The sequence below is a fragment of the Notothenia rossii genome, assembly GCF_949606895.1.
Source record: "Notothenia rossii genome assembly, chromosome: 12".
Classification (NCBI taxonomy): Eukaryota; Metazoa; Chordata; class Actinopteri; order Perciformes; family Nototheniidae; genus Notothenia; species Notothenia rossii.
This window is the reverse complement of record NC_136911.1, coordinates 2,217,052-2,230,870: the sequence shown is the minus strand read 5'-3', so window position 1 is coordinate 2,230,870 and position 13,819 is coordinate 2,217,052. Positions and strand designations below refer to the sequence as shown.

Sequence of the window (13,819 nt, the reverse complement as noted above, 5' to 3'; positions counted from 1 at the left end):
TAACCTGTTCAGCCCATCACTCATATTGGCGTTGTGTATCTCCACTAATGGATTCATCTCCTCACAAAGGGAGAGAGGAACTGGGTGGAGTTGCTGGAGCTGGCAGACCAGGCGATAAACGGCCTCTCGCTGCACCAACACCTCCCCGTCATCAAGGAGTGTGTCCACATCTGCTCTCACCTGTACGTTCAAACCTCACAATGTGAAGAGTCCCAATCAGAGTACCCTGATGAGTCCCACGGAGAGGAAATGTACATTACAGCAGCAAAAAGAGACAGACAGCTTAATGTTACCTTAGAAACAACAAGTATTAAAGATAAAACATTTACCAAACACACATCCTGTAACAGTTCTGAGGATTTAGCAGCCAGGTATATATTGCACAGTTATTAACGGCATCTATTGCACATAAGAGATAAGATAAGACTTTATTTATCCCGAAGGCAATTGTTGCCAGAGTTACAAAAATTCAATAAACACAGCAGCATGGTAATAAAACTGTACACTAACAGCGCAGCAACAAGAGCAATTCAATATCTCCAGGAAACACATTCACATCGTTCATTTAAATATTACCAGTATTTAGTATTGCACACTAACTGTAGTGGCAGATACGTAATTGGACGTTATCATAGCACATTATTAATAATAAACATAATATAGCACGTGTTGTGTATGTTGTGTTTTGTAATGATGGTGATGATATTGCACAGTGTTGATGTGGAAGTTCTCAGTTCCCTTTATTGAAGGGTCAAGAGTTAAAGAGTTTGATGACCACTTTTCTTGAATATCATTTACCTCTGTTATTTATTTGTTTGTTAATTTATCTGTTTATTTATTTGTTGTTTTATGCTTTTGTTTTTCATTAACAAATGTTAGTAATTGGGAGAAGGGATGGGATTAACCCTTAGATGCATAAGTGGGTCTTTGTTGACCCGGTGAGGTGTTTTTTTTAGAGTATCTTTGTAATAACATTTTTTTTATCATTTCATATTCCAGCTATTCCTCAAAAAACATGTTTTGGATATCATGCCATTCACATTTTAAATTTACATTTTAAGAAATTGCAGTTTTTGTATTTCTACCCCAAGCTTCCATAAGTGGGTCATTTCCTATGGAATTTCGTTTTTTTTCAAAATGTAAAAAAAATGTCTAAAATTATAAGTAGTGAAAAATGAAATATAAAAAATGACTAGTGTGAACCAAAATATAATACTAAATATTACAAAAAGTGATTTTTCTTAACAAAAATGACATAAAAACACATATTCTAATACGGGTCCATTTGGCCCACTTAAGTCTTATGGAAGAGTGTAGGGTCCAGCCACTCTAAGGGCATCTAAGGGTTAAATAAGTGTAAACTTCTTCCCACCCCTTTTCAGATGTGTAATTAAGTAGATTATTTGTTTATACATAATTTACAATCAGTAATATTTGTGTATATCAATTTGACACTGATTCATTTTGTATTGTACAATAATTATAATTTTTGTATTATTGTTTGACTTATTCGAAATAAATCAAACAAATCAAATCAAAGAACTATTTGCACATAGTTGGTTGGTATTTAACAACAACGGGGGTTATAATCTGTGTTATTGTGTGTGTGTGTGTGGGGGGGGTCTATAGGGGGTTATATAGTCAAGTCATTCTCCTGTGGTTGTCCATCACTAGGTGGACGTTTGATGACCCCAGCCCCCTCCTCCAAAGAGAGAGCCAGAAACTGCTCCTGAAGCTTCTGTCCCATCCCTCACTGCCTGTCAGAGCGGAAACATACCAATGCACTCTACGCCTGGCCAAGGTCAGAACAACCATCCAACACGCACTTACATTCAGGTTCATGGATGAAGTAACGGCCTCTAAAGCAGCTTGCTGGGGAACCCATATGTAAATAAGCCGATATATGAAGATGGATGAATGTGTGACAGCGAGCCATAAAAAACCCCCCTTGACATTTGAAATCAGACTTGCTTTTTTTATTTTTTTTACTAACCACCATCTGGAGTACGCATCTACATTTTAAAGTGAATTGGAACTGGAGAGGATGGCGATAATTTATGATGTGCTTTGGTGTGATTACATACACCCTTAGGACTGCCTCGGCATCCAGAATGTGGCACGAAAGGAAGTGGCGGCCTGCGGCGGACTCAACTTCCTTATCCACCACAGGGTGCTCTACGAAATCACTGCTTTCGGACTCCAGGATTCTGCAGAGAAGGTAGGCAAACACTCCTGTAACACCTGTATCTCCACAGGAGCAATTAGACTTCTAGACCTCCTGGAGCATCTTGCTTCTGGCCACTTCTTATATAATAATCTTCCTGCCATCCATAACCAACTCCACCTGAGTTATACATTTACTTGAATTGTGTACATTATAATATACCATTTCATTTGGTCGCCTTGTTGTATCCCCGTTTGTAGGCGTTGCCTTCCGTAAGCTGCCTTAAATTGACTTTTTTTATCCAGTTTAAGCCGGTTTGTACCGTACACTTTTTACATTTTGGTGGTTTTTAACGCTATCTTTCAACGAGATAAAGGATTTTAGTCATCTCCCGTCTGTATCTTGAGAATCAAGCTGAGCAAATGTTAGCTATTAGCTCGGACATCACCCCATATCCTTTGTCTCATGAATAGCATTGGACAACAAACACAGATTTTACTGGTTTACTCACAGATAGGGATGTCCCGATCACCTTTTTTTGCTCCCGATCCGATTCCGATCATTTGATTTTGACAATTTGCCGATACCGATTTTTACCGATCCGATCTTTATGCAATGCATTAAGAGATAAAAAAGAAAGAAAGCATTCAAGTTGTCCCTTAAGGTTATTTTTTTATTTAAATTGGATATTCTATCCAACATGGATATAGCTTCTTTCTTTCACAGCAGCATTGGATCAGTCCAGTTGTGCAGCATTGGATCAGTTCAGTTGTGCAGCATTGGATCAAAACAAAATAAAGCTTTCAGTACTCGTTAGCTTACTGCTACAATTAGACACTGCGCCCACTCTGTTGCCAGATTTGAGAGAAATAAGCAGGTCTATGAAAACAAGCCCCAAAGAAGCAACACATACATGATGTTGTGTCATTTGAAACCAAAACTAAGGCCTCAGGATGACTTTAAGACTTGAACATGGTCATTTTTGTTTTGTAACATTGAATACAAAATTTAAAAAAAAGTATTTATAAAAAAAAAAAAAAAAAAAAAAAAAAATCCCGATCCCCAATTTTTTTCTCCCGATTCCGATCTTTTGAAAATCACTTGATCGGCTCCGATCACCGATCACGTGATCGGATCGGGACATCTCTACTCACAGATGTTTACTGCGGATAATTAAGCTCCTGATAAATACCTCCTAAACTATGAACAAGCCGAGTGCAATGACAACTCCCATGATCCCATGCTACTTCCCAACGCCCCCAAAATCCATCTTTTAGTAGATTGAGACCCCTAGTGGCAGAACATCACATTCATTCAGTGTGTTGGGTCAAGGTTGAACCAAATGCATCTAATTAAACACAAGTACTCAATAGATCTCTATGTGCTTTTTAAAAGTTATTGTACATAACTTTAAGCTCATGATAAAGCCTCAGGGATGACCGGTGTCATGTAGTTTAAACGTCTGTCACTTTCATTACTCGCTGGTAAATGTTTTGTCAGCAGTGTCATTGTGAATTCAGCAGTTTACCTGTGATCTATAGGTGAACGTCGCTGCCAAGGATATCCTGCTATTCGTGCTCAAAGGACGATTGATGATGACAGCATCCACCTGGGACAGATTCAACGAGGCACTTCACCCGGTCATGCCCGTGTTACAGGTCTGCTCTCCTTAGATGTCGTGTTGTATTTGTAGGTTTGGAGCTTATTATATTTCTCGAGCTGCAGGAAGTGTTGCATGTTCTCCACAAAACAACGATGATCAAAAGTTCAATTGTAGCCACAAAGACGGCGTATTGAGCTGCCAGTGAGAGGGGTGTAGTTATTCCCTCATTTGCATATTCTGTGTTGTATTGTTTTCCTTTTTGGGTGGGGAAAAAGCTTTTATTAATTGCATAACAGTTTCAGGCAACAGAGAGCCTGGAAACACTTCATGAATATACATGAGAGTTTGACTATGCTGTCAAGTGCGATTCAATTCAAGGAGGCCATTCAGAGATGGGCTGCCATGTCAACAGGAGACGAAATGAAACCAGCCATAATCAAAGCGATGCATATTTTATTTACTGTTGGGCTCCTTCGCCGGAATTCCCCATTGTTCGGTGCATTGTCTGCCAACTAGCTTTCTGAGAATTGACTGTGTGTGTGTGTGTGTGTGTGTGTGTGTGTGTGTGTGTGTGTGTGTGTGTGTGTGTGTGTGTGTGTGTGTGTGTGTGTGTGTGTGTGTGTGTGTGTGTGTGTGTGTGTGTGTGTGTGTGTGTGTGTGTGTGTGTGTGTGTGTGTGTGTGTGTGTGTGTGTGTGTGTGTGTGTGTGTGTGTGTGTGTGTGTGTGTGTGTGTGTGTGTGTGTGTGTGTGTGTGTGTGGCAGGGCTATGCCGGCACTGAAGACTCGCTGGGAAACTGTGTCCTGCTGATAAGTGACATGTCGGACGGGTTTCCAAGCAGAGCCAAGCTGAAAGCAGCGCTGCGACTCCTTTTCACGAAACAACCCACGTGAGTCTGGGCTCCTTTGTTGTTTATTTGTGTCTCTCTGGGTTTATTTGTGTTTGGAAACAAGGAGGTGATGATATGCCTCTTCTGCACGTTTGATATTGTTTGACGTTGTAGGGTTTTTTTTTATGCACCAGGTAAACTCCTGGAGGTCTTAATATTCTGCATTGCCACACGTAAAGTGATGGACATATTTCCACCGTCTGTCCCTCCCTGCTGATGTTCTTATCAAGTCATTTGGGTTCTTTGTGAGGCCTCAAACATCCAGTCCCAGCCTATGAATATTGATTGAGATTGAAATGAACCCCGACCGGGAAACAAGCCCTGGTCAATTCTTGCACTTAATTTGCCCTGCCTCATTTTCTTTGACAACCATTTGGATGTTGTGTCCAAAAAACCTCAAAGGAATTTTACATTTTCAACCCAATGCAGACAAAAGGCTCGTTGCCACCTGAATAGAGCTGTTTTAAAACAGTAGGGTTTTTGAATTCATTATTTAACTCCCAAGTCTGACATAATGTCTGCTCATTGTTTAACAGTGTGAGAATAGCAGCAGTGCAACAAATCCTGCCCCACTTAAGCAGCCATGATGATGCTGATGCAGCCAGACCCGAGCTGGACCAATCAGTGATCTCCTCTCTGCCGAACCTCTTCTGCCTCCGACGGCCTGCAGACGTCTCGCTGGACACCTGCAACAAGTCTGTCCTCAAGGTATACAAACATGAACAAACATGTACACACACAGACTGACATATACACTTCTGCAGAGGAAGGTACAGTATGGGCTTACCTCGTGTTTTCAAACTTTATTGTTAATCTTTCAGTTTGTGTGTACAGAGAGATCGAAAAAACGTTTCCCACAATCCTGAATACAATAACTAAGATATATACAAATATGTATATATCTATATATACACAATCAAAAGACTCATTTATACACATGCACACATTTAGACCTAAATAAAAGCACAACAATCAATATATAGAAAATAGCAGTCACTTCAATAACTCTGAGAAATGTGCAGTAGTGCAATATTAGAGCTGCAACTAAAGACTTTCCATGATTGATTCAACTGCTGATTATTTTCTTCATTGGTCGATTCATCGTTTGGTTTATGAAATGTTAGAATATATTGAAACATATCCACGTAGCTTCTCAAAATCCAAGGTGATATCTTTCTTTGTCAGTCCAAAACCCACACAAATATTCACTTTAACATTAAATTAAACTGATTTAAGGAGTAAATCATTATATTCGAGGCTTAAATACTGAATTTTCTGATACTTTTGCTCGATCAATTTCTTTAACGATTGACCAATATTATGAAAATAGTCATTCAATCTTTTTTGATGTACTTTCCCAACACCTAAAAGTATTTTTTGAGGCTAGGTGGAGTCGGTGGAGAAGCTGTCTGGTCTATAACATTTTAAAATATATTGTAAAATATCCATCCTAGTTTCTCAAAATCCAGAAACCTCACCTCAAAAACCCCAAAATATTCACTTCAATACTAAATAAAACTGATTAAAGCAGTATATCTTTATATTTGAGCCCTAAAAACAAAATGTTCTAACGTTTTTGCACAATCAATTCCTTCAACGATAGACTCTCTGTATTCACTGCATCCCCTAAAAGTGTTTTTGGTGGCTAGGTGGAGTCGGTGGAGAAGCTGTTTGGTATCCTGTCCTCGGACACTGTTGACCTCTCTCTGAAAAGATCGGCAGGGGAGCAACTGTCTGTCGTGCTGCAAGGTGAGATATCTGTGCTGTCTTTAATATACAGTATTGTTTAAACCCATTTACAAGCTAACTTTCAAACTTGCATGTCTACCACTGAGCATTAGTATCTCATGTAGAGGCATTTTAATGAGACTCAGGGATAGTGTAAAAGTAGACAATTCACATCCTGATTCTCGCTGATTTGAGGATATCAGGTTTGATAATGTGTACGTTTTAAAATGCCTAAACAGATTCCTAGATATCATTTTATGGACTTGATAAAAACAACTCTTAAAGTTTGTGCAATAAGTGAGAACTCTGCGAGTGAAATGTATTTTTGCAACAAATGCCGCAGAGTGTCTTCCCTCCCACCACCATATGTCTTAGGAGGAGCAGAAAAAGCACAGAGTGTATGATTATGCAAATGCTTTCTGTGGGTATATTGAATGTTCTGCTTGCTTCCCTGCAGACACAGCAATGCACCCAGTGCTGAAGAATCTGGGAATAACAGACAAAGTCATTTCTTTCATTGTGGCGAGTGTAAACGGCAACAAGGTAAAAAAACAAAAACAATCTGTTGTTGTTTCTGTTGAAGCCAATTGAAAGAAAGCCTGTCTCTCATGAGATGCACTTCCATGTCCTTGTTTGAGGTGTTGGGAAGTCAGTGATGCGTGCATGATGAAGGATGACGTGGCCTGCTTTAATAGTGTCAGACAGAAGGGACGTTTGCCCTGTAGTTACTGCTGATCATTGGCAGGCCTTGAATCAGAGGGCGCTAACAGCTAATCGTGCAGCATGTGTGTTTACATGGAGGGTAAAAGTGAAGGGCCACAGAGAAGGACTTGTCTCACATAACAAGTGTTGATGTCTGCAGGTCCTGTTTGTCCCTCCATCGCCTGAAACAAGAGCAATCAGGGACGTTTATTTAGCTTATGGGAATTTGGCATGGGCGATGAAAATGTCATGTCACCGTTAAGGAAACTTACAAGGAGTAATCATCCAGTTTATTAACAAAGTAAGGCTTAATTGATGGAGATTATTGATCCGTCATTTATTGATTTTATGAGCTAAATGTATACATTTAGTTTGCATTCTCACATTTAAATCAACAGAGCACTGGTTTTACTTTTATGTTGTGCCACATTCCTTCTTAAGTTCACATCTTTGCATCAAAATAAGGCTTTTTAGTTTTGCCTGTCTGGTCTTTGTTACATGTTACTCATATGTCTATATTGCTGTCATTTTTTTCCCCATTATTGCATAAAAGAGAAGACACATAGTTAATACAGAACATGCTTTTGGTGGAAAACAATATGAAAGATCCCCTGCATGAATACTTAACAGAAAACAGCAAATGTCTCTTGCATGATAATTCCTATGTTTTTCATTCTCCACCACGACCCTGTGCTCCTGAGCAGGAGTAGACGGAGAGGGAGAATATGTTTGTTTGTGTTGACCCTGTGATTAAACACTGTGTGTGTGTGTGTGTGTGTGTGTGTGTGTGTGTGTGTGTGTGTGTGTGTGTGTGTGTGTGTGTGTGTGTGTGTGTGTGTGTGTGTGTGTGTGTGTGTGTGTGTGTGTGTGTGTGTGTGTGTGTGTGTGTGTGTGTGTGTGTGTGTGTGTGTGTGTGTGTGTGTGTGTGTGTGTGTGTGTGTGTGTGTGTGTGTGTGTGTGTGTGTGTGTGTGTGTTCCTCCTCAGAGCGTAGACTGCCTGCTGGAGCCGTGTGTGTGTATCCTGAGGAAGTTAGTGTACGCTGATCCGTCTCTGAGACACAGCCTGGCTCAGCGCAGCCTCCTGCTGCTCACACTGGTCAGGGGTACGTTCACAACACATATTTTAAAGTTCCCCTATTCTACTGTTTCTCATCAATATATTATAGGTCTCAGATATATACAGAGCCTGTCTCTGATTGGCTGAAACACCAAACAGATCATTGCATAATCCCCTCTGTTTCAGCCCTGTTTCCAAAGTGCTGATTTTCTGTCTGTTACTTTAGACGAAAATAAGGAGCCCCTCCCCACGCCCCTCTGAGAGACATTTGGTTAAAAAGAACTCAATGGTGCTCTAGAGAGAGAGAGAGAGAGAGAGAGAGAGAGACATTATTATATAGTTGTTGCAACAAACAAACAACAATGGGAAGTAAATCACCTGCTGCCACAGCAGCCAATCGCAGAAAGGCCCCCCGACAGTAGCATTAATCATACAGCATATAGCCACTGCAATGAACACACACACATTTCCCCTAAGCATGTTTAACGCACACACATTTGATCATGCAGCCTACCACACAAAGGTCACATATTTTTCTCTCTGAAAGCTATACTTGTATATGTTGAAAGGTCATCATCTCATGACATCTTTAGGATTAGTTAACTAACAAAGGTTAACTGTTTTTATAACCTGAGGCCTTCTCTGAACCTCCTCTACCCTCTGTGTCAGCTCACTTAAAATGAATACATCTATTGATAATTCAGAACGACAATTGTCTCTCTAACTGTGTGACCCAACTCAGTAACACACATCATATGGAATACCATGTGAGCTTTAATGAATATCAGAAATACGCTGTATTAAACATTCTGCTATAACAGAAGCTTTAAACGTTATGTTGTTGAGCGCAGGGGGGCTCATTCTCAGAAAGAAAGATGGCCATCATCCATTGATGCATAGCCACGGTGTCACACTGCAGTAGGGATGTTAGCACGATGCAACTTGTTTCCATTACTCTAATATCTGCATCATTCGTATCTAAATTGTGACACGTAGCATTTTACATTTTAGCTAGGTACTCACACTTTGCAGTGGGGTAACAGTTTGATAATTAAAAGGTAATATCATGTAATTAATTTGTAAATAGTCTAATGTTTTCATTACATTAAGTGTGTCCAGTTAACTTCATTAAACATCATTTATACAATTCTACCCTGAAACAAATACAATAATTACCTCTTTATTATAAAGTTATTATCAAGTGCTACCTAGGAGACATTTCATTTGTATTATAACATCGTGATTGTATTTTTGTATATTGTATATATATATATATTGTATATTCTGTTTGAGACAGAGAAATATGTGCCAGTTTTTATACATTACAAACTCCTTTAAGTATTTGTAACTCTAATGCATTCAAAATGTAATTATATTTACACTATTTAAACTGTTTTTCTTATTTCAATTGTCTATTTCATGTCTTAATTACAGCATCGTTGATATTAAAGGAGAACAAAGGCAATGGGAATGAGATTTCTGTCCTGATGAGTTTGCTGCTCTTTGATGAGATTGCCAGCATGGAAACATGGTGAGTTTATGTTTGATCTCACAGAGCCTTGATGCTTCTAAAATGAAATATGCATCCATTAAATATGTTGTCTTTTGTGTCCTATCAGGTCGGACAACACGGATGTGAAGCCCACAGCGTTCTCCCTTCCTCTGTCGGTAATACGCAGGTAGAGTTTATTGAAGTAAATGTATCATTAAAGGTGGGGTATACAAAAATACAAATATATATTAAAATATGTATATCCTATATATACACAATCAACAGACACATGTATACACATTAAGATAAAAACACAACAATCAATATATACAAACACCTTAAGTATTTGTAACTCTAATGCAATTCAAACTTTAGGGTGTGTTTGTTCTTTAAACTGTTCTTAATTACTTTTAGACTTTTTTGACTTTATTAAATAACAACACTTTAATTTAAACTTCTATTATTTGTTCATTTCTTACAAAACAGGTTGTTTTTAGGTGGAATTTCCTCCACAAAGTTTTCTATAAATGTGACTTTCCCTTTCCTCTCATCAACGACCAAGTGTTAGAAACATTTCTCTTTCTCTTAAACTCACTTTGTTTTAACATATTTTCTACATTGAATTGAAATAAGTGGAAGTAGAATAAGTCATAAGTGCTGTTGTAAATCTTTTTTTGGGGAAAAACTCTGATATTGGAAGAGTACATTGAGTATTTCCCCAACAGTAAGCTCTCTAAATTCACCCAAATGTCCTCCCAGGTACAACATCCCGTTCCAGGCGGGGTCTCATCACGCTGTCAGCCCGTTTTGCTGCGTCCTCCCTCCCTTTATCGACCTCCTGACCCTCCCCCCCGCACGCCTCGCCCTACAGCTGGCCTGGAACATCGCATGGCATTCTGGGATAGATAACCTCCTGGAGAAGCTGCATGGCGTCTCTTCGGATAATACTGAGTAAGAATCATCTTACTTTTGAGCAACAGAGGTGGGAAGTAGTGAAGTACAAATACTTTGTTACTGTACTTAAGTACATTTTTCTGGTATCAGTACTTTACTCCACTACTTATTTTTCTGACAACTTACATTACATGTTGAACACAAATACCTGTACTTTCTACTTCTTACATGTTGAACCCAAATACCTGTACTTTCTACTTCTCACATGTTGAACTCAAATACCTGTACTTTCTACTTCTTACATGTTGAACTCAAATACCTGTACTTTCTACTTCTTACATGTTGAACACAAATACCTGTACTTTCTACTTCTTACATGTTGAACTCAAATACCTGTACTTTCTACTTCTTACATGTTGAACACAAATACCTGTACTTTCTACTTCTTACATGTTGAACACAAATACCTGTACTTTCTACTTCTTACTTGTTGAACACAAATACCTGTACTTTCTACTTCTTACATGTTGAACACAAATACCTGTACTTTCTACTTCTTACATGTTGAACACAAATACCTGTACTTTCTACTTCTTACATGTTGAACCCAAATACCTGTACTTTCTACTTCTCACATGTTGAACTCAAATACCTGTACTTTCTACTTCTTACATGTTGAACACAAATACCTGTACTTTCTACTTCTTACATGTTGAACTCAAATACCTGTACTTTCTACTTCTCACATGTTGAACTCAAATACCTGTACTTTCTACTTCTCACATGTTGAACACAAATACCTGTACTTTCTACTTCTCACATGTTGAACCCAAATACCTGTACTTTCTACTTCTCACATGTTGAACTCAAATACCTGTACTTTCTACTTCTTACATGTTGAACTCAAATACCTGTACTTTCTACTTCTTACATGTTGAACTCAAATACCTGTACTTTCTACTTCTTACATGTTGAACTCAAATACCTGTACTTTCTACTTCTTACATGTTGAACACAAATACCTGTACTTTCTACTTCTTACTTGTTGAACACAAATACCTGTACTTTCTACTTCTTACATGTTGAACTCAAATACCTGTACTTTCTACTTCTTACATGTTGAACACAAATACCTGTACTTTCTACTTCTTACATGTTGAACTCAAATACCTGTACTTTCTACTTCTTACATTTTGAACTCAAATACCTGTACTTTCTACTTCTTACATGTTGAACACAAATACCTGTACTTTCTACTTCTTACTTGTTGAACACAAATACCTGTACTTTCTACTTCTTACTTGTTGAACACAAATACCTGTACTTTCTACTTCTTACATGTTGAACTCAAATACCTGTACTTTCTACTTCTTACATGTTGAACTCAAATACCTGTACTTTCTACTTCTTACATGTTGAACACAAATACCTGTACTTTCTACTTCTTACATGTTGAACTCAAATACCTGTACTTTCTACTTCTTACATGTTGAACTCAAATACCTGTACTTTCTACTTCTTACATTTTGAACACAAATACCTGTACTTTCTACTTCTCACATGTTGAACACAAATACCTGTACTTTCTACTTCTTACATGTTGAACTCAAATACCTGTACTTTCTACTTCTCTCATTTTCCAAACAGGCTGGTTCCTTTAGTCTGAATGTGTGTTTGGTGGCGTGATCATTATTATTTAGAGTCATTGCGTGCCTATTGATTTGAACACGATCCGTGTATCCATCATTTCCTGGTCTTCTCTAAAGAAGAGGGACCAATGGAAACGTTGTCATGTTGCCGTTGGTCACCATGGAAACATTCATTAGCTAACAATGACATTATTGTTCTATTAATATAAAGGGAGGTCAGGTACTCTTTAAAACAGCTGCTAGTTATGGGTACTTTTTACTGAAGTACATTTCAAAGCCTCTTTACTTTGACTTGAGTAAAGAAGTTTAGTCAGTACTTCTACTTTCACCAGAGTATTTTTAAACACGAGTATCTGTACTTCTACTTGAGTAAAGGATGTGTGTACTTTTGCCATCTGGTGAGAAGTGAGCAAAGTCTTATATGATGAAAGATGATTGGAGACAGAGAGGGAACATTGTTTCTGCATCAAGAGAACATGGTGAGAAGCTGAACAGAATACTAAGTCCGAAGCAGGGGATTTTAATCAAAGTAAAATCACTTTTAACTAACGCTCTCCGCCTCTAGGAGAGAATTGTAGTAAAGAATTAGTTTCAGCATCTTGGCTTTCGTCTGTCTTCATTTACCTCTAATGTGACCGAACTCAAAAATATGGCAATGTCTCTCACACTGTTTTCAACCAGCTGAATTACAGGAAAGACTTTTAAAGGCCACCAAAGACGCATCAATCTACTAACTTTCGTACCGTGCGATGAGTGCTTTTTAAAGATGAATTGGTCAGAGAATATTGAGAGGTATCTTCCTTTCTCTCTCCGTGCACAAGTCCCTATCTCTGGTGATATTATTGTTTCTTATTACTAAAGTTTTTCACATTCTTTTGACAGTTTTCTTGAGTATGTCTCGTCGATTCCTCTGCTGCTGTTTGGATGACTCATAAATGTCTCCTCGCTCTAGATTGGTGTTCAAATGTGTTTGTTAATGCGGTCATTAGTATGCAGAGGACGCTACTTCTGCAACACAGTTGTCAACAATCAATATTTACTGAGGCACCTTTATTATCTCTAGCTGTAACTCAAAAATCAGATCAGATATTATTACTTAAAATGATAGATCATTGACTTTGGAAATGCATTAATTACATGTTTAACATAATATGCATTTAATTAAACTGAAACATATTTTAATTAACACAAACAAAATGTAATAAATTAAATAAGAATAACTGTATTATAGTGCATTGCTACAGCCTACTGAAAACTCCTCAATACATATTCAACAACATATATTTGGTCTCATATTCTAGTCATCACCTACCTAGTCATACTGCTATAAAAGAAAGGCAGTTTGTGCTCGATTTATTTAATGCAAAATACCCTCGTAAAGTTAATTATATCAGATTGTAATCTTCTTTCTTCTTTCCAGTTTTTATCACTTGAGGCTCCTGTCCAAAATTAAACCAGTTTGATCCTTTTTAGACTTTGAGCGTGTAATTCATGCCTTTGTTTCTACGCGTCTAGATTACTGCAATGCACTTTATGCCGGCCTTAACAAAACCTCGCTGTCCCGCCTGCAGCTGGTTTAAAACGCTGCGGCTCGGCTGCTTACAGGAACACGCAAGCATGAACACATCACACCTCCACTGGCT

The 13,819-nt window shown here is 38.3% G+C and overlaps 1 protein-coding gene across 1 annotated transcript in view; it reads left to right on the top strand.

Annotated features, from left to right (window-relative positions):
* The window catches only part of rttn (rotatin), a 67,960-nt gene that overhangs the window by 17,008 nt on the left and 37,133 nt on the right, over nt 1-13,819 (top strand). Inside the window, exons 13-24 of the mRNA XM_079661107.1 lie at nt 70-182; nt 1,675-1,801; nt 2,093-2,218; nt 3,706-3,822; nt 4,530-4,654; nt 5,191-5,362; nt 6,304-6,403; nt 6,840-6,925; nt 8,070-8,187; nt 9,576-9,672; nt 9,761-9,820; nt 10,393-10,584. Of these exons, the coding sequence (XP_079517233.1) occupies nt 70-182; nt 1,675-1,801; nt 2,093-2,218; nt 3,706-3,822; nt 4,530-4,654; nt 5,191-5,362; nt 6,304-6,403; nt 6,840-6,925; nt 8,070-8,187; nt 9,576-9,672; nt 9,761-9,820; nt 10,393-10,584 (1,433 nt within the window). The remainder of the gene's footprint in view (nt 1-69; nt 183-1,674; nt 1,802-2,092; nt 2,219-3,705; nt 3,823-4,529; nt 4,655-5,190; nt 5,363-6,303; nt 6,404-6,839; nt 6,926-8,069; nt 8,188-9,575; nt 9,673-9,760; nt 9,821-10,392; nt 10,585-13,819) is intronic.